The 23,453-nt window shown below is 31.2% G+C and overlaps 1 protein-coding gene across 3 annotated transcripts; it reads right to left on the reverse strand.

Moving 5' to 3' along the window:
* Positions 1–1,453: 1,453 nt before the first annotated feature.
* Positions 1,454–16,959, reverse strand: LOC140439595 (uncharacterized). 3 transcript variants are annotated; one of them, XR_011950658.1, is made up of 2 exons: positions 16,822–16,959; positions 1,454–2,003 (listed from the first exon to the last, which is right to left on the reverse strand). XR_011950658.1 is itself a non-coding variant. In XM_072529610.1 (2 exons), exons 1-2 carry the CDS (start codon positions 10,716–10,718, stop codon positions 1,603–1,605), a joined length of 438 nt encoding a protein of 145 aa, XP_072385711.1. In that variant the 5' UTR covers positions 10,719–10,816; the 3' UTR covers positions 1,454–1,602. The 3 variants fall into 3 exon arrangements, 1 of the variants encoding a protein (XP_072385711.1); XR_011950657.1 differs by lacking the exon at positions 16,822–16,959 and adding an exon at positions 12,265–12,614; XM_072529610.1 differs by lacking the exon at positions 16,822–16,959 and adding an exon at positions 10,682–10,816.
* Between the last annotated feature and the right edge of the window lie 6,494 nt (positions 16,960–23,453).

The following is a 23,453-nucleotide window of genomic DNA, read 5'->3' on the forward strand; positions in this document are numbered from 1 at the left end:
ATTCTTCGCTCATGTTAATTTCTCTGAATTATCAAATTTGATTATTGAAAAATAAAAAAAATAGCTGACTCGGCGAACTTCGTACCGCCTTAGAATTAAATAATGTGTCTAAAAAATTAACAGAAAACAAAGCAAAGAAAAATATCCAAACATAGCACGTATGAAAAAAGGTAAATCAATTTACTGCTTTCTGGTAAACAACATTTTTATTTTTTTTTGTGTTGCATAAATAGACAACGATGGCGGTTTTCCGAAGCGCGAATAATTGTCCATGCGCGAAACATGGACACTCTAAGTTAATTCCGCAAACTTACAACGGTTGGCTTTCTGATTTGTTTATTATCATTGCAAAAACAAAACGCATGAGGAATTTTAAACGTTTAAAATCAAATGGCACGTTCGTTGGAATCATCTTTATACGCGAGATCGAGACATTTTCTACTTTGTATTTTTCTTTGATGATCGTTGCCTCAATGACATTATTTATTAGACTTTTCACAGTCAGCATTAGCGTTGCGTTGCACAGTCGAAGTTGATTAATGTTACTCGGCATAATGACAACTGATACTACTTTTAATTGTAAATTGTTAGGTGGGAGTCCGGGCAATTCCAATGAATTTAAATACTCTGTAGGATAGGTGACTTTGTCATCCTATTTATAGCGGTTTCAACTGATTTCAACGGAAACAACTTTCCTGGAAGAAAATTCAGAATGGTCGTGTTCAGATCATCGATATCTGTATTTTTTGCCGCCAATATTGCTCATCAAATTATAGTTTGTGAACTGGTGAGCTATGTGTGGAAAATCACACTGAATAACCTCAGCCCAGCAATTTAGTAATAAGTTTACTTGAGAATTACACTAAGAAGATAAAATGATAATTAAATGTCACTAATGCGATCCATGCATAAATAATAATAATGGCCAAAAACTGTGTAAAGTTTTCGGAATGAGAGATGGCTTATTGCGTGAGAGAGATATGAGACCTTCGTTCTCATCCCTACTTTGTCCTTTTTACTGAGTGAGAAGTGAGACTGGTGGACGCCTGGCGGGGATAACTGATCTAGTGACAATTGATTAGTTATCGAGCAGGGTTAAAATGATTAAATTACTAATATGGCTAATAAAATATAGGGGTTAGTGACGGAAGGATAAAATTTAAAGGTTCTCTGTATTTTTTTATGTCACAAAAAAATAAAATTAAAAAATTTTGTCATAAAAAAACATCAAAACTACAAGTCCACTGGAAAAAAGTTAAATAGCAAAGTTGTAGGTAATAAAAAAATCTATAACTTTTGTTCTTACACTTTTTTTACATAACCTCAAAATTTAGGCGAAAAATTCAAATAACCGAATTTTCGGTTTTTTATTTTTATATCACCAATTTACCAATATATGTGTGTTACTTCAGGTAGGACATTAGCCAAGTGAGTATTTTTAATCTTGGGGATGACTTTAGGTAAGACTATTTATTGATGTAAAGTTTTGATAAAGATACAGATAATTCTTTTCTTAAATTAAAATTTCAGTAAAAAAGTATTTTAACATTAGATTTAAAAATTTTATAAACAAAATTCATAGACGAAAACTGTGAATACCTATTAATTTAATAGGATGTTTCCCTCATTATAAAGAAATTTCATTTTGTGAATAATGTCAAACGCAGTACGTTCAACAGTTTCACACATTTTTTCTGAAGTCTTAACATCAATCTCTGATGCAGTTCCTTTCAAAACATCAACTAGCAGTTGTTCATACATTTTAGTCATTTCTTCCAACACCATATCAGCCATTACCTTGATGGTTTCAGAGTTTTTCCTCACACGATCCATTTTGTTGCTTTCCATGGTTTTAACAAATTCGCTGAAGTCTTGCATTTTTAGTTTGAAGTTTTCGATTTTATTATTAAGCTTCTGAATTGTTATTTGAGGGTCTTCTTCAATTTCATCCACTGTGGGGGTTGTTACTTTGGCTAATTGGTCACCTTCCATTTTGTTTTCTTCTGAAAAAAAAGAAAAAACAATAATAATAACATTGTATAGGTACTCTAAAAGGCAATGGTCTACTATTGCACTAAAACAAACTTTGTCCAATATTTCTTCCACAATCGGATTTGCTCCTGCAATATAATCCTAGTATGTTTTCAAATTAGCTCAAGCTGTAAAGAAAAAAACGTGAAATAATAATGAATTTTTGAAACAGCGTTATAAAGAGCAATGCCTGAAATAACCTCCAAGTTTTTGCAACTCCAAACTGTTGGTTATTTTTTTATGGTACTTTTAAGGTGCAAAAAACGGTGTTTTTTGATTATTTTCATTTATATTATATCAAATGAACATTTTAGTGTAAAATGAGTACAATATTATGAAAGTACATATAAAAAACTGTAATTTGAGATATGTTAGATTAAATTTGAATAGTTTATGCAAAATTAAGATATAAAGTCCAAAAATGACAAAAACATCTGATGAATATCAACGGTTATCACGGTATGATATTGTAAAAATTGGTAATGTCGAGAAACTCGTTGTGACAGTAAAAACGACAGAGATCCTATTGTTTATTATGTATTTATGGAGGAAACTTTCGATATCATTCACGAGACTCATATTTCAATTGGACATGTGGGCCGCAACAGGATGATGAAAGAACTTAAGACGAAATATAAGAACATCACTGTGGAGTTTGTCAAGGTTTACTTAAATCTTTGTGTACCATGTCAAAAGAAAATGCGTATTCCAAAAAAAATGTCAAGTCGATCTTATTGATATGCAGGCACAAGCGGACTATAAATTTATTATGGTCTGTCAAGACCATCTTACCAAATTTGTCCAGCTCAGATCATTAAAAATCAAGCGTGCCGAAGAAGTTGCGTACCATTTGTTGGAAGTGTTTACCATATTTGGAGCTCCACACATTTTACACAGTGATAATGGTCGAGAATTGGCAAATAAGATTATTGAAGAAGTCTGGAGTATGTGGAACGAACTGCAAATTGTCCACGGAAAACCCAGACACAACTAGTCGCAAGGTTCGGTAAAGAGAGCGAACCAAGATATGAAAAAAATGTTGGCCACATTACTGGAAACAAACAAAACGAGTCAGTGGTCGGAAGGCATAAAGTTCATCCAATTTATGAAAAACAGAGCTTACCATTCCGGAATTAGCTGTAGTCCATATGAAGCACTATTCGGTTGTAAGGCTAAAGTAGGATTAAAAATATCCTTACGTTACCTGCTGATACTTTAACTAAAATTAGAAGCGAAGAAGATTTAGAAGCAATATTAGCAGATGAGTCCGATGATGTTGATGATGGAGCAAAACACTGTGGTACTTTGAATGTTAACAGTACAACCGATGATTCACAATTAGCGAATGTTGAATATCCCGGTAACGCTAACAGCCCAATAGAATATAATGCATGTTCAATAGTTGCTGTCAATGGGGAAGACAATGACAATGGGGAAGACAAGACAATTGGAGTTAAAGAAAATGAGGGACACGAAGAAGATGGCACTGAAGTTGAGAAAACTTCAATGAAAATTCAAGAGAATCGAGATCTTGCTGAACAGTCACTTATAAAACAAGCTGACACAATGTTCTGACAGAAGCATTCTAATGATAGATTCCCTGTTGCAAAAGTAGGTGAAAGTGTTAGAATGCGAATTCCAGAAGTTGATAGAGCTAAGGCCGATGGGCGAAATATTATTGCCATTATTATTTCTGTTAAAGTCGAAAGGTTGTATAAGCTAGGCACCAAGTATGGTATTTTAAACCAACTTTATGCAAGAAACGAATTTACCACCTGCAAGGAAACACTTATTTCAGTCAATGATGTGCCTGCTACTGAAATAAGTCTCAGGGAATGCGCCCGTGAAGATTCGAATTTAGGTGGTCAAAATTGATAATTTTGTTTAAGGGCATAGGCGCAAACAAAATGTCGCCTGACAAAATGTTCAATGTGCTTTAAATGTATTTATTTTTTTCGAATCTTAAGAAAACTAATAAATATTTTTTTGAAAAAAGACAAAATGAAAGACTACATGATTACAGAGGGCCGAAAGTCCCTGAAAACTTCTATAATGTTTATTTTAATAAGTTACAGTTATTTTTAATTGCAAATATTTCATTCAAAATGTTTGGGAAAGTATGTACTATTTCTTTCTTATTTTTACATTTAATATTTTTCTGTTACGGTACTGTAATGTTATCTAATTCAATACTATTCTAACGACTTTGGTAAAATATATTGCTTCCTGTAAAAACTGGTTGTCTCATCTATTGCGTTTTAAGTACGAAGAATTTGACTTCTTTTGTGTCGCCAATATAGAAACAAGTGTACGGTTCGTATTACCAGAACAATTATCGCAACACAATAGAGTGATTTATTGGTGTACCCTCTTGGTATACACACCACACGCAACGGTTATGAGGTTCTTTTCTGACCGTCTTAAGTCTCAACTCAAGACACTTCATCTCAAGACATCGAACTAAACGGACCTAGTGTGATAGGTTTTCGCCATCGAGCGTCGGCCGGCGCCCCGACGCGGTACCAACGAGATTTCCTTGGCTACGATTCCAATATTTCAAAGGGTAAGTCTATATTCTTTGTACAAACATCAATAATGAGTAAGACCAGTTAATTTCCTAATTTATTGACAGTTATATTTGCTATTTTTCGCTAATTGATTTACAAACAAAATACTGCATTTTTATCTTTATAATTATTTATCTATTATCATTTAACCAGCGACCTCATTAAGTTTTATACAAAACACAAAAGAAACTTTTTATTTATTCTGGTGGACTTGAGGCCGTCGGTAATAACGTAATCTTTCATTCTGTGTTTAAATTTTTTTAAAAATACTTATTAGTTTTCTCAGGATTCCAAAAAAATTAATAGATTTAAAACACATTGAAAATGTTGACAGGAGACATTTTGCGCCTTTCCCCTTAAGTGTTTTAACTGTTTTTACTTATTGCATGTCTAGTTAGGTTTTTTTTATTGATAAATGTTGTTTAAGTGTTTCAACTTTGTTACCAAATACAAATCTATTTTTACTTGTTTGTTAGCAAATACAAGTCTAGTTAGGTTTTTTGATTAACAAGTTTTGTTTAAGTGTTTAACTTTATTACCAAGTTTCATAAATAAACAGTAGCGAAGCCCAAAATGTGTTTTTATTACATTTACCAGAGCTGTTAGGATAGTATTAATAATAACCGGTTAATCTAATTATAAAGTCATTATTAATCACATTGACCAACTGCTAAGGTTATTATTAATATTTACCGGTTATTATTAATACAGACCGGACTTATCACATTGACCGTAACATATATACTACTGGTTAAAATAACTGAGGAATGGCTAACGTCTGTTTTATAGCAATTGCGAAGAAAGAGTGGGCGAAAAGATACGACGAATACATATGAATATTGTTCTGAAGCTATTTTCTTGTGAAATGTTGAAGTAATTACTATTTAAATGGGAATAAGCCACAATTAAAGGTTAAAGTGAGTTTATTGTCGTTTCAATTTCCACTTCGGAAATCGTTCTCAAAATACAAACATTAGTAAATTAAACAAATTTTGTTTTTTTGTTACTTGGTGAAAAATTCTTCTAATAATTTAATTTTATCTGACTCATTTATATTGACAATTCAGACATAGATTATACATTTTAAAGTAAACGACTTTAAAATGATATTGCCAATATTGTTGAGTTACGCTCCTGGGACGACTTTACTTGTAAGATAGTTCATTTGATTACATGAAATCAACTTTAACTTGAGAATATCCGTCAGAAAAAAGCATAGCATGTAATTCGTCTTTAAAAAGACAAACACATGCCATGATGACAGTAAAAATCTCCTGTTAGTGATTCCATAGTAATTTATGAGGGAAAACCAGGAAAAAAACCTCATAATACTATCCCAACATGGTAAGTATTTAGTCGTGCATTTAGTTTACTTTCAATAAAGTAAACTAAATAAAAACTTTTCATCAGACTATTTCATATGAATACATATTCGGTATATTAACCGAACGATTACCGGTATAAGTAATCCCCCACCTGTTGGTCAACAGCTACGGGTGGAAGAACCGACACGTGGTAGGGCACTTCATTGCCCTGGAGCATAGAAATTAACTCCGAAGGCGGAATAACTAAATTAATCAACGGCATTGGGATGTGGAAAGCCAGGGGATGACTACCACATCTTGTTTTAGAGTTTTATCTCTCGCATTTTAGTTATCGTTACATAGCTTATAGTTAAAAGCTGAACGCTCATTATTAATCAAGTATATTCATATAGAAGAAAACGTCCTTAGTTGAAGTGATAATTATTAGTAACATTTTAATCTGTATCAGTGCTATTATAGTGTAGTGTGTCGAGGACTAGTGTGAACAGTGATCGGCTGTTTTCAATAAAAGAACTTACGCTAAAACTTTGGCTAGATATAAATTTTAAATTATATTATAGTAACATTCAATGATTAAACTACGTATTGTTTAGTCTTTCTTATTTCCCATGCCAGTGGGTGGTCCTTCAAGTTGGAAGCAATTACAAGACTTATGCTTATACATAAGATTATTTATTTTTGTTAATGCCAACATAATTAGGTAGCCGAGGTATTTATTTACATTTAGTGATTGGCACCTTTAATTTCAGGAAGAAAAAAATGCCTAAAGTTCAAAAAAAAGCAAATATACAAAAAAATATAATGAAGAAATTCTTCAAGGAGCTTTACGAAATAATTATTGGAATACCAAAGGCGACGGCAGCAGTTAAATAAATGGGATACCCAGAGGCTACTCTGAAATTTAGACTAAGAGAAAAATTTAAAAAAGTAGCAAATGGTTCAAATACTTATTTAAGTATTTCAGAAGAAACTGTATTAGAAAAATGGGAAGTAGATTGTCACATAAAAGGGTTTCTGAAAAGAAAAGAGGACATCCAAGCTTCTGTTAAGTCATTTTTGGATAGGGAATCCCCAACGAAATCCATTTAAAAACAATCTTCCTGGGAATCATAAGTATCAATCGTTTTTAAGAAGACTCCCTAATTTAAGAAATAGAATTCCTGAAGCTGTAAACAATGCCAGTGGAAACGTGTCAGAAAATGATATCAGAAAGTGGTTTATTAATATACAAGAATAGTTAATGGAACAGAACTTTTTTGACATTCTTTCTGATCCTAGCAGAGTTTACAACGGAGATGAAACTTATTTTACCCTTTGTCCGAAAAAAGATAGGGTTCTTGCACCAAAAGGTGCCAAAAATGTTTATCAGATAGAGCAAGACCCATCGAAAACAAATTTACCGTCATGTTGACATTTTCTGCTGCGGGAGTTACAACGCCACCGACGATCGTTTATGCTTGTAAAAGATTACCCAAAAGCATCGCAGAAGATGTTCCAGATAGGTGGGGTATTGCTACTAGTGAAAAAGGTTGGATGCAAGCAGATGTTTTTCATGATTATATATCTAATATATTATATCTTTATTTAGTAAAACAACATTACATTTCCAATTATAATGTTTGTAGACGTGCACAAAACACATTTAACCTACCAACTAAGTCAACTATGTATAGAACTGGAAATAATCTTAGTGGCATAATATCCAAATACCACTAGAATTCTTCAACCCGCCGACGTCTCTAGTTTCAAGCTACTTAAAAATGCGTGGAAAAGAGTTTTGTTGAATTTATTGAAAGAGACAAAATCCATTTGAACAACTAAGTAAGAGTAACTTTGTTCCAATTTTAAAAGAAGCGGTAGATACTCTTAAACCATCGGCTATCTTAAGTGGTTTTAGAGTGTGTGGTCTATGCCCTTGGAACGCGGATAGTATTGACTACAGCAAATGCCTAGGTGAAAAATATACCGTAGATAAATTTGGCGAAATCACAACAGAATCAATCAATTTGACTGATTTTTGCAACATATACGATAAAGATACTTTACAGCTCTTAAAAGAAGCCAGAAAAAATGGAAACTATGATAACACTAGCAAAAGTTTCAGGGTACTACTTGATCTATTTTAACATTTTACATCCAAATAATGAAGAAGGCGATAATTCACAAATTGTATAGATGAAATGTTTTTGGAAGATATGTCTGTAGTAGAAGAGAGAACAGCGATGACTTCAACTTACGATATAGAATCTGTACCTGAATCATAAATCAGGGATCGGAAATACTTTTACCCATCACTGTGTCAGAAGTAAGAGCAGTTTTAAAGGAAATGAGGAACCATCGATCGCCTGGTGATGATGGACTCGTTATTGGGGCAATAAAAGCAGGAGAAGAAATTCTATTAAAATCAGTAAGCGAACTGTTTAATAAATGCTTACATGTGGGTACGATTCCAAAAGACTGGAACAATGCAGTGATAGTCTTGTTACACAAAAATGGCATATGGCATAAAGATTACGAGAAGATGAAGATACAGAAAAATTCAGCTTAGGTCGAGGAGTTAGACAAGGAGACAATATTTCACCAAAATTGTTCACGGAAGCTCTAGAGTCAATATTTAAGAACACTCAATGGCAAGATATGGGCATCAATATAGATAGAGAAAGATTAAATCATCTAAGATTTGCAGATGATGTATTAATCGCAGATAACTTACAGGATACAGTTTCTATGATACATTCGCTTAAAAGTCTGTCTGAAAGAGCCGGAAAAGATAAACTTTGAGAAAACTAAACTTATTACAAATCTTGTAATGAGTGGAAATATAACTATAGACAATAATACCATAAAACAAACAGACACTTACAAATATCTGGGACACGAGATCAAAATCAGAGACAATCAAACACATGAAATACAGAGGCTAATAGGCCTGAGATGGGCAGCATTTGGCAAATTAAGCCATGTTCTAAGAAGTTCAATTCCCATATGTCTCAAGCGAAAGGTTTATAACCAATGTGTTTTGCCTGTACAAACTTATGGAGCAGAGACTTTAACACTCACGCAAAAATCTGCGAATAAACTCAGAGTTACACAACGAGCCATGAAACGTGCAATACTGAACGTGAGCCTTCAAGACCACATAACAAACCAACAAATCAGGTAAAGATCAGTAGTCTAAGACGTCATCGAAAGAACCACGACGCTTAAGTGGAACTGGGCACGACACTTAGCCAGAACACAAGATGGACGGAGGACAAGAGGTATTATGGAATGGAGGCCCAAAAACTATAAAAGAAGCCGAGGACGACCACCGACTAGAAGGACCGATGATATAAAACGTGTAGCGGGAATCTGGCTACAAGTGGCCCAGTGTAGAGAACACTGTAAAGAACTGAGGGAGGCCTATGTCCAGCAGTGGACGCGATTTGATGATTGATGAATAACTAGAATATAACTGCCAATAATTAGGGAATGTGTATAATGTCTAAAATAACCTATTTTTTAATTATTTTCCTCAATATTTATAAAAAAATGATATTTAATTTGTATTCAGTCATAATAGTAAATTATAAAAAAATTCAAAATATCCCCCTATGATAACCTATATTATTAAATCTATTGTTTCATTTAAACAAATCTTTTCCTTAAAGTGCCAATAACTGGGTGGTTTACCCTATCTTTCTTTTCCAAATTCGTCTGTTGTAATCTCTTTTTGTAATATCTCATACTACACATTTCAACTGGCAAACCCGTCTATACGGTTGTGTCGAGTAAAAAACTGCCTACTATTAAACTGCTCCACTGCGTATACAAGACATGAATAATTCCTAAACATTGGCTTAAATGAACATTCGTGGCGATAACTAAGAAAAACAAGTACATTATTGCAAAAAATACAAAACAATTAAATCTTTAAATCAGCCATGTAATAAAGTAAAATAAGCGTCTATATTCTTTGGTAAAAGCATTAGACACTGTTAAACACCATGGTACAATGAATACACAAGGTATGATACATAATGTTCCAAAATCGGTTCGCTTTCGCGCATGACGTAGTCAAGATCGCTTATTCCCGCAACATTTGAATGTAGTTGTATAGGAAAGACTTTTAATTTTAAGTTTTTTTATATAATTTGGCTAATTTAATTATAGTAATTATAAAGAGATGATAAAATTATGTTATTATAATATTTATCCTTTATAAAACATAGATATCCTTTATAAGACAAGTTTTAATTATCTTTTATTACACGTAGGTACAGGTTAATTAACTTATAGGTACTCCAGAGTTCGATATTTCAGATGTTTAAAAAGATACAGAAAAGTGGTAATGAAGGTATACAAAATTTGTACGTATATATACCTACTGAACTAAACACAAAATCAAAATAAATAATAACAAAGTCAACTTTATTTGTTTATTTATATCGAATGAGCTAGCTGGCCATCGAATATGAGTGTAATGAGGGCACACAATATTGCACAACATTTAAAATGACATTTTTGTAATATTTACACATAAAATTATCTTGGTATTTTTTATAATAATGATAACATTGTATATTTTAACAATGATAACATGATTTAACAAAGAAAAATATGTTATTTTGGAAGATGCTAAATTGATTTCCTCCGAAACAGTTCTTATTGCAAATTGCATAGCAGGCTGAGGCTAGTTTCTTACTTAACAAATCGATATGAAAAAACCATTTAAGGTTTCATGACTAATAATTAATAAAAATAAAGATTTAGACTTACGTCGTTGACCTAGAAGTAGTAAGAAGCTGCTCAACATACTTTTTGGACTCTCTGTGTTCGCCTCCTTGTACGCGTTTCTTTTGGTTGGTTAAAAGGGTAGCCGATGTTGATTTAGGCAAATAAAGACTAGGTACTGCCTCAGGTTTGAGTTTTAGACCCTTTTTAGAAACGTAATTTAAAAGTTCCTGTTGTAGATTTCTTTGGTAATCTTCAGTTTTAAAATGTGTATAACAAATTCTTGCAGTATTACAATTAAAATTATCCTATCTACAACAAGATATAATCCACAGTTTTCTGGTCACGCTATCTTTAGGAAATGTATGAAACTTAAAGATTTTATCTTCATTGTCACTATTGCAACAAGCAATTGCACAGCATACTTTGAAAAAGGTACAAAACCAGATATACAATGGCAAATAAAAACTTTCAGTTTTACAAAAAAATACTATACAGTATAAATAAATAGTAACTAAACACCATTTGTATAAAGACACATATATAAGCATATATCTAAATTATTTTTCTATTATAAAATAGATGACTCAGTCAGTGTTGAGATACTTTAAAATATATTTATTATCTTATACCTTACAATTTGCAATAGTCACCATTAATAACCGATAATATTGTTGAACTTTTGTTTTTGTACAAGCTTTCTGTCTTGCCGGTGTAAAGTCGTCTGAAGTCGATATTTATTGTGTTTTGCGTTTGAACTAGTGTGTGTCTTATTTTCATATTATTATATTGTTTGATAAGTAAATTTTGCATATAATAATCGGTAGGTTATAGTAATGTGTATATTTTTTATTTTACTAAATTTCATTATAACTCATCTAAAATACCATATTGAATTGTAAAACAGATTTTTCTCTATTGTACTATATTTTGTTTTTATTTCAGTAAAACTGCTTGGAAGTGAGTGACAGTGAATCAGAATAAGCAAATCTACTACTATTTACCTATTCACAGTATTTCCTCTGCAGAAAATTTTTAAATTTCAAGGGATTTGCATACAAAAAGAGTACTTATATTATTAGTAGGTATATGTATGAAAACAAAAATAAATATTTCGCCTGAATCTCTAGGAGAAGTAAAGGTTTTACGCTACTGAAAATATATTTTTTATTCAATTATAACCAAAACATTTAAAAAAAAATTAGATCACTTTTTAACCATAATTTCAAAATTAATGTGTACGTTAAGCTGTAATAATGGGTTCGAGGTGGTTCAGGCGATCTTAGCTACGTCACACTCCTTGACCAGCTGTCAAATGTCATGCGCAATATCATACCTTGTGTATTCATTGTACCATGGTTAAACACGATAAGTTAATTGCTATTTTGAATGACAGGTCTTAATGGACAGAACATTCGAATAGTACTAATTGTACGGGAATCAGACTGCTGACAATGAGAGAAAAAAGGCATCATTAAAAAAACAGCATACAACTGATATAAATATGTTAAAATTATAGAAAATAACGAAAAAGGCTAGAGTCCACGTAATTGTTTCCTACTATTTTTATTTTGTAGATTTCACAATAATAATTACCAAAATTTATAAGAAAGAATGTGGGTACTTACAATTTCTGTATGGGGCAACTGTTCTATAAATCTTCCACCAATTGTTAGTAGCTGGGTATACGAGTATATTCTGTATTATTTATATCATATTATACTTGAGATAGTATCTCTGATTATTTGAAAATTTCAAATGCACAACGAATTTTGGATATCACAACTATGAATCATAACTACTCAGTATTCTCAGGGTTTCGAAAACAAAGAATTGCGCATGCGAAAATTTGAAAGTGAACAACCTCTGCCTTTATCTGCTTTGCAGGTTCGTATCTGGTACCATTTATCAATTTTATTATATGATCTAAATCTAAAGTATGTTATACTTTATGTCCAAAAACCAGAACATCTTTATATTTGTAACTATAACACTAATAATACTTAAACGAAGCTTTAAAATAAATATCGATTTATAAGTACTTTCCTCTAATTTAATTTTATCGTGTTTTCCTGAACGGTAAATCATCTTTACAAATTTTTATTTGATTCTAAAAATTTAGATTAACTTTTAAACGTTAATATTTAGGTAGTTATTAATTTTGTAGTCTATAGCTGCTCAATACAGCATCTCTCAGCCACAATTATCAGATTAATTTACGAAACAGTTGACGTGTTTAAAAAAATACCAGATGTAAAAGATTTTCTTTTTATACGATTTTACCGAATTGATATTAACCTTCATGGTATTGCTTTGGCTGTAGACTTTGCATATTGTAGGCAACTTTATGCTGTGTTTGACTGAAGTCACTGTCACGGCCATATTAATTTCTATTGTTTTTGTTAACATTATGTGTACAATTTATGTTGATTAAAATCTTATATCTTAGGTTTTGCTTTATCATTTCAATTTAACCAACATAAATGGAGAAGTATCTAAGACCCGAGAGGTTCGACGGGGATCCATCTGTGAAATCAACAGCAAAGGAATGGGACCATTGGAAGAGAACTTTTATGAACTTTTTAGCTGTTCATATTGTCACTCCCGCTGTTTCTGCTGATGGTGCTGCTGTACCACCCCTAGATATTAATGACACTAAGCTACAACTGTTAATAAATCACATTTCGCTACGAGTATATACATATATAAGCGATTGTAACACTTACAACGAATCCATTCAAACTCTTGACCAAATAGTTTAATTTAAATTTAAAGTTTAATTTAAACCAAACAATATTATTCATGCTCGTCACATACTAACCACTAGACGACAACAGACAGATGAGTCTATCGATTCTTACATGCAATCTTTAAAACAGTTAGCAAAAGAATGCAATTTTACTGCTGTAGGTATTGTTACTAATAAAAATGATACGATCCGTGGAGCTGTTATCGCTGGAATGACATCCACAAAGGTACGATCGATATTGTTAGAGAGTTTAACACTAACTTTAGAAGAAACTTAGAATATAGCTATTTCAATGGAAATGGCAGAACTACTGGTAACCTGGTAACAACTATCAATTTGAGTCACAAATTCTGAATGTATCACTGTGACAGCTGCTACCAACTCTACTAACTCTTCTTGGTCAGGACACAAATGTTTTTTCTGTGATGGGCCAATACATTCAAGGAAGAACTATCCTGCTCGGTAATCCATCTGCAAATCCTGTAATAAAAAGGGACACTTTGCAAAGGTTTACCGCTCCAAGAGCACTAGTGCATCTGCCAACGTATTTGAAGGCTATGATAACTGCACAGCCTGCATTATTGCTGCTACCCCTGCTTCATTGGAGAAAGCTATAGTGCCTGCATCTATAAAAGGTCTTCGTGCTCATGCCCTTATAGATACTGGTAGCTCTGTCAGTTTTATTAATGAAGACTTTGCTAACCTGTGCAAACTCCCTAAGAAGCCTTGTACTCAGACTGTTTCTATGGCCTCATTATCACACACCTCTGAAGTTAAAGATGTGACTACTCAAAATATTAAAATTGGTGACCCTCGTACGACAACATTAATTTACTTATAGTTAAAAATCTCTGTGCTGATAATATAATTGGTCATGATGTTCTATCTAACCACTCAAGTCTAGAGTTTGAATTTGGAGGACCTAAAGAAGTATTCAAGGTATGTAGTGTAGTTGACGCCTCAGTACCTGCAGTTCCTTTATTTTGTAACTTGACTTCAAATTGTAAACCTATCGCAGTAAAATCGCGCAGGCATAGTGCTGAAGATCAGATTTTTATTCAAAATGAGGTAAAGAAGCTTTTAAGTGATGGCATTATTGAAGAAAGTCAGTCCCCTTGGAGAGCGCAAGTGCTTATCACCAAAAACGAAACTCACAAGAAGCGGCTTGTTGTTGATTATTCTCAAACAATTAATCGATTCACTCAACTTGATGCCTATCCACTGCCAAATATCGAGAAAATGGTGTCCAATGTATCACAATTCACTGTCTTTAGTGACATTTTCGAAATAATAATAAGATGTAGTGTTTGTTTTTAATAACTTCCACAATTCCAAGATGAAAAATCATTTTTACACCCCGTATATGGGTGAAACGTTGACATTCTCCAGAAAAGCTTAATACAGTAATTACTTAGAAATAGATCTGCAATGCGAAAAAATAATTCATCTAAATCCAATTTTCTTCCATTATTTCTACATGGTCTAGCCACCGTAACCAGTTGTATTTTAAGAGATATGTTAATATTATTGTTTTGAAGCTATTTTCTTTTTTAAAAGTAAGCATTTTAAAGTAATTACTATTTAAATGGGAATAAGCCACAATTAAAGGTTGAAGTAAGGTTATTGACGTTTCAATTTCCACTTCGGAAATCGTTCTCAAAGTACAAACATTAGAAAATTAAACAAATTTTGTTTTTTTTGTTCTTCTTCTTCTTCTTCTTCGTCTAGCCATTCACGTCGACATCTGAACATAAGCCTCTTCAAGTCTTCCTTTCCATTGTTTCCATTGTTTTTTTGTTACTTGGTGAAAAATTCTTCTAATAATTTAATTTTATCTGACTCATTTATATTGACAATTCAGAAATCCATTATACATTTTTAAGTAGACGACTTTAAAATGATATTGCTAATATTGTTGAGTTGCGTTCCTGGCACGACTTTACTTGTAGGATAGTTCATTCGATTACATAAAACAACTTTAACTTGAGAATATCCGCATTTAAAAAGACAAACACATGCCATGCTGCCAGCAAAAATCTCCTGTTAGTGATTGCATAGTAAATTATGAAGAAAAAACCTCATAATACTATCCTGACATGGTAAGTATTTGGTCGTGCATTTAGTTTACTTTCAATAAACACCAAATTCTGATTTTATATGTTTGTTATTAAAAAAACATAAATGATGTATTCTCTATATGTTACTGTCTTACTAATACTGGTATTTTCCTTTTAATAACTTCCTCTTTTAATATGGGTAACCAGGTCCTACTACATTCTGTCGAGCAATTTGTGACACAATTGGTCTCATTTACTCATTTACGAGTCAGATAAAATTAAATTATTAGAAGAATTTTTCACCAAGTAACAAAAAAACAAAATTTGTTTAATTTACTAATGTTTGTATTTTGAGAAAGATTTCCGAAGTGGAAATTGAAACGTCAGTAAACTTACTTTAACCTTTAATTGTGGCTTATTCCCATTTAAATAGTAATTATGTTAATATTAGATCCACTGAAGAGCTGGTAGGAATTAAATTCTCAGCGAGATATTCGTCCTGTAGATATGTATAAACATTTTAGATAAATACATAATTTTTTCAAGCGAAGCTTCTACACTGGCGTTGTATTACTTTTTTTCTCTACAGTAAAATGCTGAGGTGAGCGTCATGGAACTAGCGCCACAAGATGGGTCGTCACGGGAAGCGTCATAGAAAAGCGGTTATTGACATAGATTCACCACTATCGATCAATTCGTTTCTAGTCATCATATATATACTATATGTATACTTTAAGCAGGTTTAAATTAAAAACTGCATTAAAGATAACTGATAAAATATAGACAATAAGTGACACTTAAAAAAATAAACGAATATTTGCCAATAAAAGATTCGATTCGCAACGATTGTTAAAATTTAAACGTCATAAATGTCATCTAAATAATAATAATATTGAATCATTTGCTTAAATTTTTAACACACTTTATGTTATAAAAAAATTTCATATACTTAAATACAATTATGATTTTTAAACATATTATTTATTGAATAGCAAACACTTTGAATATAATATAATTTGTGTAAACATGTTGAAAAAGATACAGACGTCAACGTTAGATAGTTATAGCACAGAATACTATAGTATTCTGTGGTTATAGTTATAAAACATTTTTACATTTATTTTACTTTTACTTTGAGTTTTTTTCATTTTCTATTACAATAAAATTTGTATTTATTGTGTAAATTTGTTTATTTTTTTAAGTAGATATTTTTTAGTGCTATTTAATTACCTAATCAGTTTAGATTCATAAGATATTATAATATATGTAAATATTTATTAATTCGTATTAATCATTCTTGATTGAATATTGTCATCACTTTTTTTAAAACATATGATAATGTTAAAATGATAAGATAAAGATAAATACGGTTTACTTACACTTTGTTGATTATAGTTCATTTTCTTTACACACATATATGTATAATAAAATCTTAAAAAAACCTTTAAACCCAGCAGTTAATTATATATGATTCCACAGACCATTAATAACTAGACATTTCACGTAGGTAGCTCAAGGTCAAACTAAACTAAATGTCATTTGTAGTACCGATACAAATCTTAAGATGTCGCTATACTCTGTCTATAGTCTATACTCTGCAGTTTAGGTTTAGAGCCAAACTAAAAATTATAATTGTCAATCGCAAATTGTCAGTTTGTCAGTTATTGATTAGCGTCAATATAATCAGATTTCAGATGGTTATTATTCGTCTAAATTGTTTGATTTAATGGTTATTATTGCAAAAAAATCAAACTTAACTTGGTTTAATATCTCTGGGTTATTGTTAGCATCAACCTCAAATTAGTTTGTGTTTTAAATGTTCCTGGACTTCAAATAGTATTTTGCAGATTAATAATAATTAGTTAAATATAGTTTTTCACAATAAATGTTGTATCCTACAATGTACCAAGTCGTCAACAATTAGACATGCCTTTCCAAATTCTGATAAAAACATTATACGATTTAGGAAGTGGCTTATTGTTATAAAAAATCCTAATTTTGATATGATGAATTCCATAATTCCACTATAGGTTTTAAAAAAAAACGAATATGCCACATGCACTTTGAAAATAAGTTTGCTTCTACATGGAGTGATAGCTTGTACCAAAATGCAATTCCCGAGAACAAATAGCTGATTGATTTTAGATTACTGTTCTAATTTACATCCCAGAAGTATTTCAATGTTTTATGCGGAAGCAAATGTAAAAGAAAGTAAGTAACCCTGATATGTAATTAATAAAAAAATTTTTTATTTGAAGTGAATCATGCTATAAATTATTATATTAACTTTTTATTTTAGTTGAAAGTTCTTCAACAAATAGAGATGCACAATCTACACACATGTTTCAATCATTTGAGATACCCCATTGTAGTAACTATTAGGAAGATAACAAATTAATAATTTTCCAATTGGTTACTATTTCATGAAACTTTTTAGTTGCAGAACACAATTATGCACAGTTACCAAACGAAGAGATTTTAATTGTAAAAACTGGTGGGAGTAAGGATTTAAAAGGTAATTGTAGTTAAAATTTTATATTTTGTATTGTCATCAGCAGATTTGTAAACATTCTCTAATATGATTAAATATAAAATTAACAGTTTGGTTAACCTTCGGATAGTGATACTAGAGTTTTTTATAAATTTAGTTGCTTCCGTGTCATAGACCAGCTGGGGCTAAAAACTAGAAATAGGAGCTTGCCTGTGTTAATAGTCTCCATCAAAAAGCTGTCTACTAAGTATCTCACGCAGTAATGCCACTACACGAAGGTTAATATAATGAATATGTTTTGCCTTGTAAGTATTGAATAAAGAAATTAAAATCACATTTACTTTTAGGTGTTTCCCTTAAGAATATCACACCGCTGAAAATATTGCAGCAGTGCAAGATTACAAGAAGTAAAATTACCCCTAAAAAGAAAAAATTATATGAAGCATTAAAACAACTACCCCATAAAATATTATTTGGAAAGAAATAGTAAAAACTCTGTTAAACGCAGACTGTTTCAAGCTAAAGAGTTTTATAAAGAAAATAAATTGGTTGACCTTCGGAACATTAATAGAATGGCAGCTACGCTAATTCAAATTCAGTACAGAGAGAGCTGTAAAGCAAAAAAGCTAAGACGATATACTCTTAATGAGAAATGTTTAACTTTGTCTATATAAAAACAAAGTGCTCGTTCAGATAGTATTCTTTCCAATCTATTTATCTTACCCAGTAAGTCATTATTAAACAAACTTCTGGCTTAAACTATTGCGGGCCCAGGAATTAATATTAAGTTAATATTTGATTCACTAAAAGCAACAATATCAAAAATAGAAGGAATTGATAGCATATAGCTATAATATTTGATGAAATTGCGATTATGCCAAGTCTTCGTTACAATGAGCATAGTAGGTGTATAGATGGCGTTAAAGACATAGGAGATAACAGAGATTCATATGTAGCAGATCATGTTCTAGTTCTTATGGTAAGAGGTCTAAGAAAACAGTGGAAATCATCTATTTCATACCAGCTTTGTAGCAGAGGTGGTGTAAAAACCCCTCAAATAAAAAAAGTGTTGGTGGAAGTCATTTCTTATTTTTTAGAAGCCTCAGCCTGCTAAGCAGTAAGATCTGTTTCGAAGGAAATCAATTTAGCATCTTGCAAAATAACATATTTTTCTTTGTTCGAGTCTCATATTTGATATGGTCTTCTTTTTTGGGGTTCTAGAACAGCTGCTCCAATCTAATGTTGTTTTTAAATTTCAGAAAAGAGCAATACAGTATCTTTTTGGCCTCAGTAGAAAAACATATTGAAAAAGGTACTTCAAAAATCACGGGATTTTAACTCTTCCCTTTTTATATATTTTAGAAAGTGTTTCTTAATTCGTAAACACCTACATGTTTTTCCAGCAAGACCTAATCATGACTACTCCACTAGAAATTCAAAGAAATCTATATTATATTCAGCAAAAAAATTGTACAACCACCTCCCTTTGCAATTTAAATCTTCAACTTCTTTCCTTAAGTTCCGTAAAAGGACAAAAACCTATCTATCTGAAAGACCATTATTCAGTAGAAGAGTTTCTGAACGAATAGCTTTATGTACAAGTAACTAAAGTATTTGTATAAATATATATTTCAGTATCACATGCAGCAACTAAAACTATGCAATTTGAAATTTATTTAAATTTTGCAATATATTGTATATTTTATTATCTTTTGTTTTGTGATATTGACGATTTATGTAATTTCAGTACATTTTAAATTGTTGTTATTTTTCTGACTTTTTGTAAGCTTTGTCCATAAAATTGTACAATTCTCAGTAGTAATAAAGCATATTTCTATTGTATTCTAAATTTATGTATGTACAAAGTTGTTTTACATGTATTAAATAAATAAATAAATTAGATTTTGTCTTATTTTTTCGTAAATGGTATCGTGTATATTTTAATTTAAAAATAATTTGCACATTTTAAAATTTCAAATGCAATTTTTTTTAAATACCAAATTATATTTAAATATTTTAAGCTTTATATACATTTTTCCACCAAAATTAAATTTTGAAATTCCCGCGTAATTTCTCGCTTGAATTAGTTCCGATACAAATCTCTTGGAGCGCTGAATTTCATATCTAACTAAAGTATTGTCGTGAAGCATCTAGAGGTAGGTGATCTGTGATATGATTCTAAGATCCAGTACATAAAGATGGAAAAATAACATTAAAAATAATATATATATATATATATATATATATATATATATATATATATATATATATATATATATATGTATATATAAAGTAATACCTACTTACAAAGCTTTTCTACAAATATTTATATATTTATTGAGAGATATATAATAAATACATCTACATTCAGGTTGTTTAACAAAGATAAGTATCTATTCAGTGAGCTATTAGCACCATACTTATGTTGTTTTACAAAATAGAACATCAAAAGTACTTACATGACGCAAACCATGGTAATATAGTACTCTAAGGCCAATCTGACTCACAAGAGAGGGACAATTAATTCTTCCATTTTTTAATTTAAAAATCAAAGCTAAACCGAACAGATCCCTCCTCACACATAAAGCATTCAAGCTCATTCATTCATATTCAAGCTCCATGATAGTGTAGTCATAGTCTTTCTATTCTAATCCCACTTTGAAAGGTGCACACCCTTAGGAATTTATGCTGAACCCTCTCTAAAGAACCAGAATGTATCCGGAAATAAGGAGACCATATGACTGACCAGTACTCTAGCATATTTTAACTCTTTAAATGCGACCAGTGAAAGAGCTTCTCCACCAAGAAACAAAGTTTGGTTCGAACCCATTTAAAATCAGCTTACTATACTACCTACTGTACGTACATGATGTAAAATGTACGTTTTAAGTACGTACACTGCGGTACATACCAGTACATACAGAAGAGTACGTACTATTACGTCTTAAGTATGTACCATGAGAAAGAAGAGCTAAACATATTTATTATGTTAGGTTATGTTAACCTAACCTAATTTGTTTGCTTAGGAATTTTCCACCTCGAGTACAGTTTTGATGTGATAATTCATTGCAAGACAGTTTCATCGTTGATTGAATAATCCATCAATTAACGGTTTCATTTAGATTTGTTTTACTTATTTTTGGTGTTCGTGCTTATAGTGTGGTTTCCTGTTATCTTATTCAGTCGAGTGTTTTTTAACTTATATAGTCATACTGAAAAATGTATTTTGTGGGTGAGGAAGTATATTTAAAACAAAACCATTTGGTAAACTTTAAGATTTATAAGTTTTGCTTGTTTTTGTACCTCAAATATGAATAATAAATATATATTCACCTATATTTACTTTTATTTACATAAATCATCATAAATGTGTATAGTATGTACATAATATGTATATATAGTATGTACTAGGTACATACTTTCAATATGTACTAGGTACGTATCCAGGGCCGCCGCTAAGGTATTGGCCGCCCGTGTGCAACTTAATATTTGCCGCCCCCCTTCCAACACTTTAGACATACATACTATTATTTAAAGAAATGTGCAGAAGATGCATAATATAACAATAATAATTTGTAAATAGATAAATACTTACTTGTACATTTAGACTAATCTCCATGATCCAACGTCCATATATTATCCTAATGTATATCCTAATGTATATCCTAATGTATATCCTAATGTATATCCTAATGTATATCCTAATGTATATCCTAATGTATATCCTAATGTATATCCTAATGTATATCGTAATGTATATCCTAATATCCTAATATCTCATCCTAATATCCTAATTTAAACGTCCTTTATCCTAATTTAATAACCATAATCCAACGTCCAGAATATGTATATCCTAATATCCTAATTTAATTAAAATAAACCATGAATAGAAACATATGTAAACCCATAAAAAAACTAAAAACGCACTTTTCGGGCTTTCGTCTCGGAAAACTTTTTGACAATATCTTTAATGTCCAATGTCGCACACACTTCATGTTCTATAGAAAACATTGCTAAAGCAGAAACTCTATCTTGCTTCATTGAGGATCGCAAATAGTTTTTAATAATCTTAAGTTTTGAAAACGACCGCTCACCCGTAGCTACAGTAACAGGTAGAGTTAGGAATATACGTACTATTATAGTTAAGTTGGGAAATGTTGATACAAGATTATTTTCGTAAATATATTCAAGAATATCACTAGGACTTTTTTTTGCGGAAAAAAATGTTCGAATAGCTTTAATTTTTTCATATAAATCGGTTGCACTAATGTCAGTCTCTAAGCTGTTTGTGTCTGTAAGGGCTTGATTCACTTTCTCACAATTGGTTTTAAGTTCATCATCGTTTTTATTTTTGGTTATGCCATATATTACACTAAAAATGTCTGTGTGCTGTTGAAGTAATTGGAACCGTTCTTCAATTGCTGTTATGGCAGCATCCAAAATCTTAAAATAAAAATTTATTTTAAATGACAATTCCGAAGATAATATAGGTTCATCAGCTCCTTCATACTCAAAATGCACTTTTCTTCTTCTAATTCGTTCGGTAGAGAAGCTAGGGAAATCTTCTTCTATGTTAGCTTTTGTAGATATCTCTTTGGATTCGGTTACAAAATTTTGAAAATGTTCATCAGAATGTTTGGTTATGAAATATTTTTTTAAATTATCAAGTGCATCAAGTGAAGATTTTATGTCAAATTTTGGACTTTTAAGGATTTTGATAACCACGTTTATTTTACTTAAAATATTTTGCCACACTACAACAGAACACATGAATTTGAATTTCCAAATTTTATTTTTAAAGGATTTTGCTAAAGTCCTAGTATTCATATCTCTTGTGTTATCATTTTGCAATTCTTCTAAACCATTATATATTTCACTAATCTGGGTTTTTAATGGTACGATTGCATCGATCCGATTCTCCCATCGCGTGTATGACAATTTTAATAGGAAAGTGCTTTAATAAAATGTTCCATCTAATATTGGAAGAAGAAAAAAATACATATAGTTCCTGTACAGTATTAAAAAATTCCACTGACTCAAAACTTATTTTTACTGCATCATTTACCACCAGATTTAAATTATGCGCAGAATAGGGAACAATTATATTTAATTCATTCAGTTTATTTTCTATAATTTCAAACAGACCTTGTCCAGGTACGTCAGTTACAGGAGAAAAGCCCAAGAAGTATTCAAATATCTGAACTGGTGTTGAAGTTGAAACACATCTTACTACAATTGTTATTTGTTCTCCGTGCGTTATATCTGGGGTACAATCTAATATGATAAATATATGATGAAAAATATTTAGATTCCCAAATTTGTTTTAGGATAACGTCCTCTGAACAGAGTTTGCCAATAAAACAATCAATTCATTTTGATGTTGCCATCCTAAATAATGTGGTTTATTTGTACTCTTGGATTCCACACGACAAAGATGCTCTGATAATACAGCGTCAAACTTAGAAATCATTTCAACTAACTGCAAATAATTTCCATTATTTGGTTCAAATAACTTATTGG

This window comes from Diabrotica undecimpunctata, chromosome 4 (genome assembly GCF_040954645.1).
Source record: "Diabrotica undecimpunctata isolate CICGRU chromosome 4, icDiaUnde3, whole genome shotgun sequence".
In the NCBI taxonomy this organism is placed as follows: domain Eukaryota; kingdom Metazoa; phylum Arthropoda; class Insecta; order Coleoptera; family Chrysomelidae; genus Diabrotica; species Diabrotica undecimpunctata.

Coding starts and splice junctions, on each gene's coding strand:
- LOC140439595 (XM_072529610.1), bottom strand. CDS start 10,718: ATGTTGAGCAGCTTCTTACTACTTCTAGGTCAACGAC. Junction 2,004..10,681: donor ACTACTTCTAGGTCAACGAC/GTAAGTCTAAAT, acceptor CTTTTTTTTCAG/AAGAAAACAAAATGGAAGGT.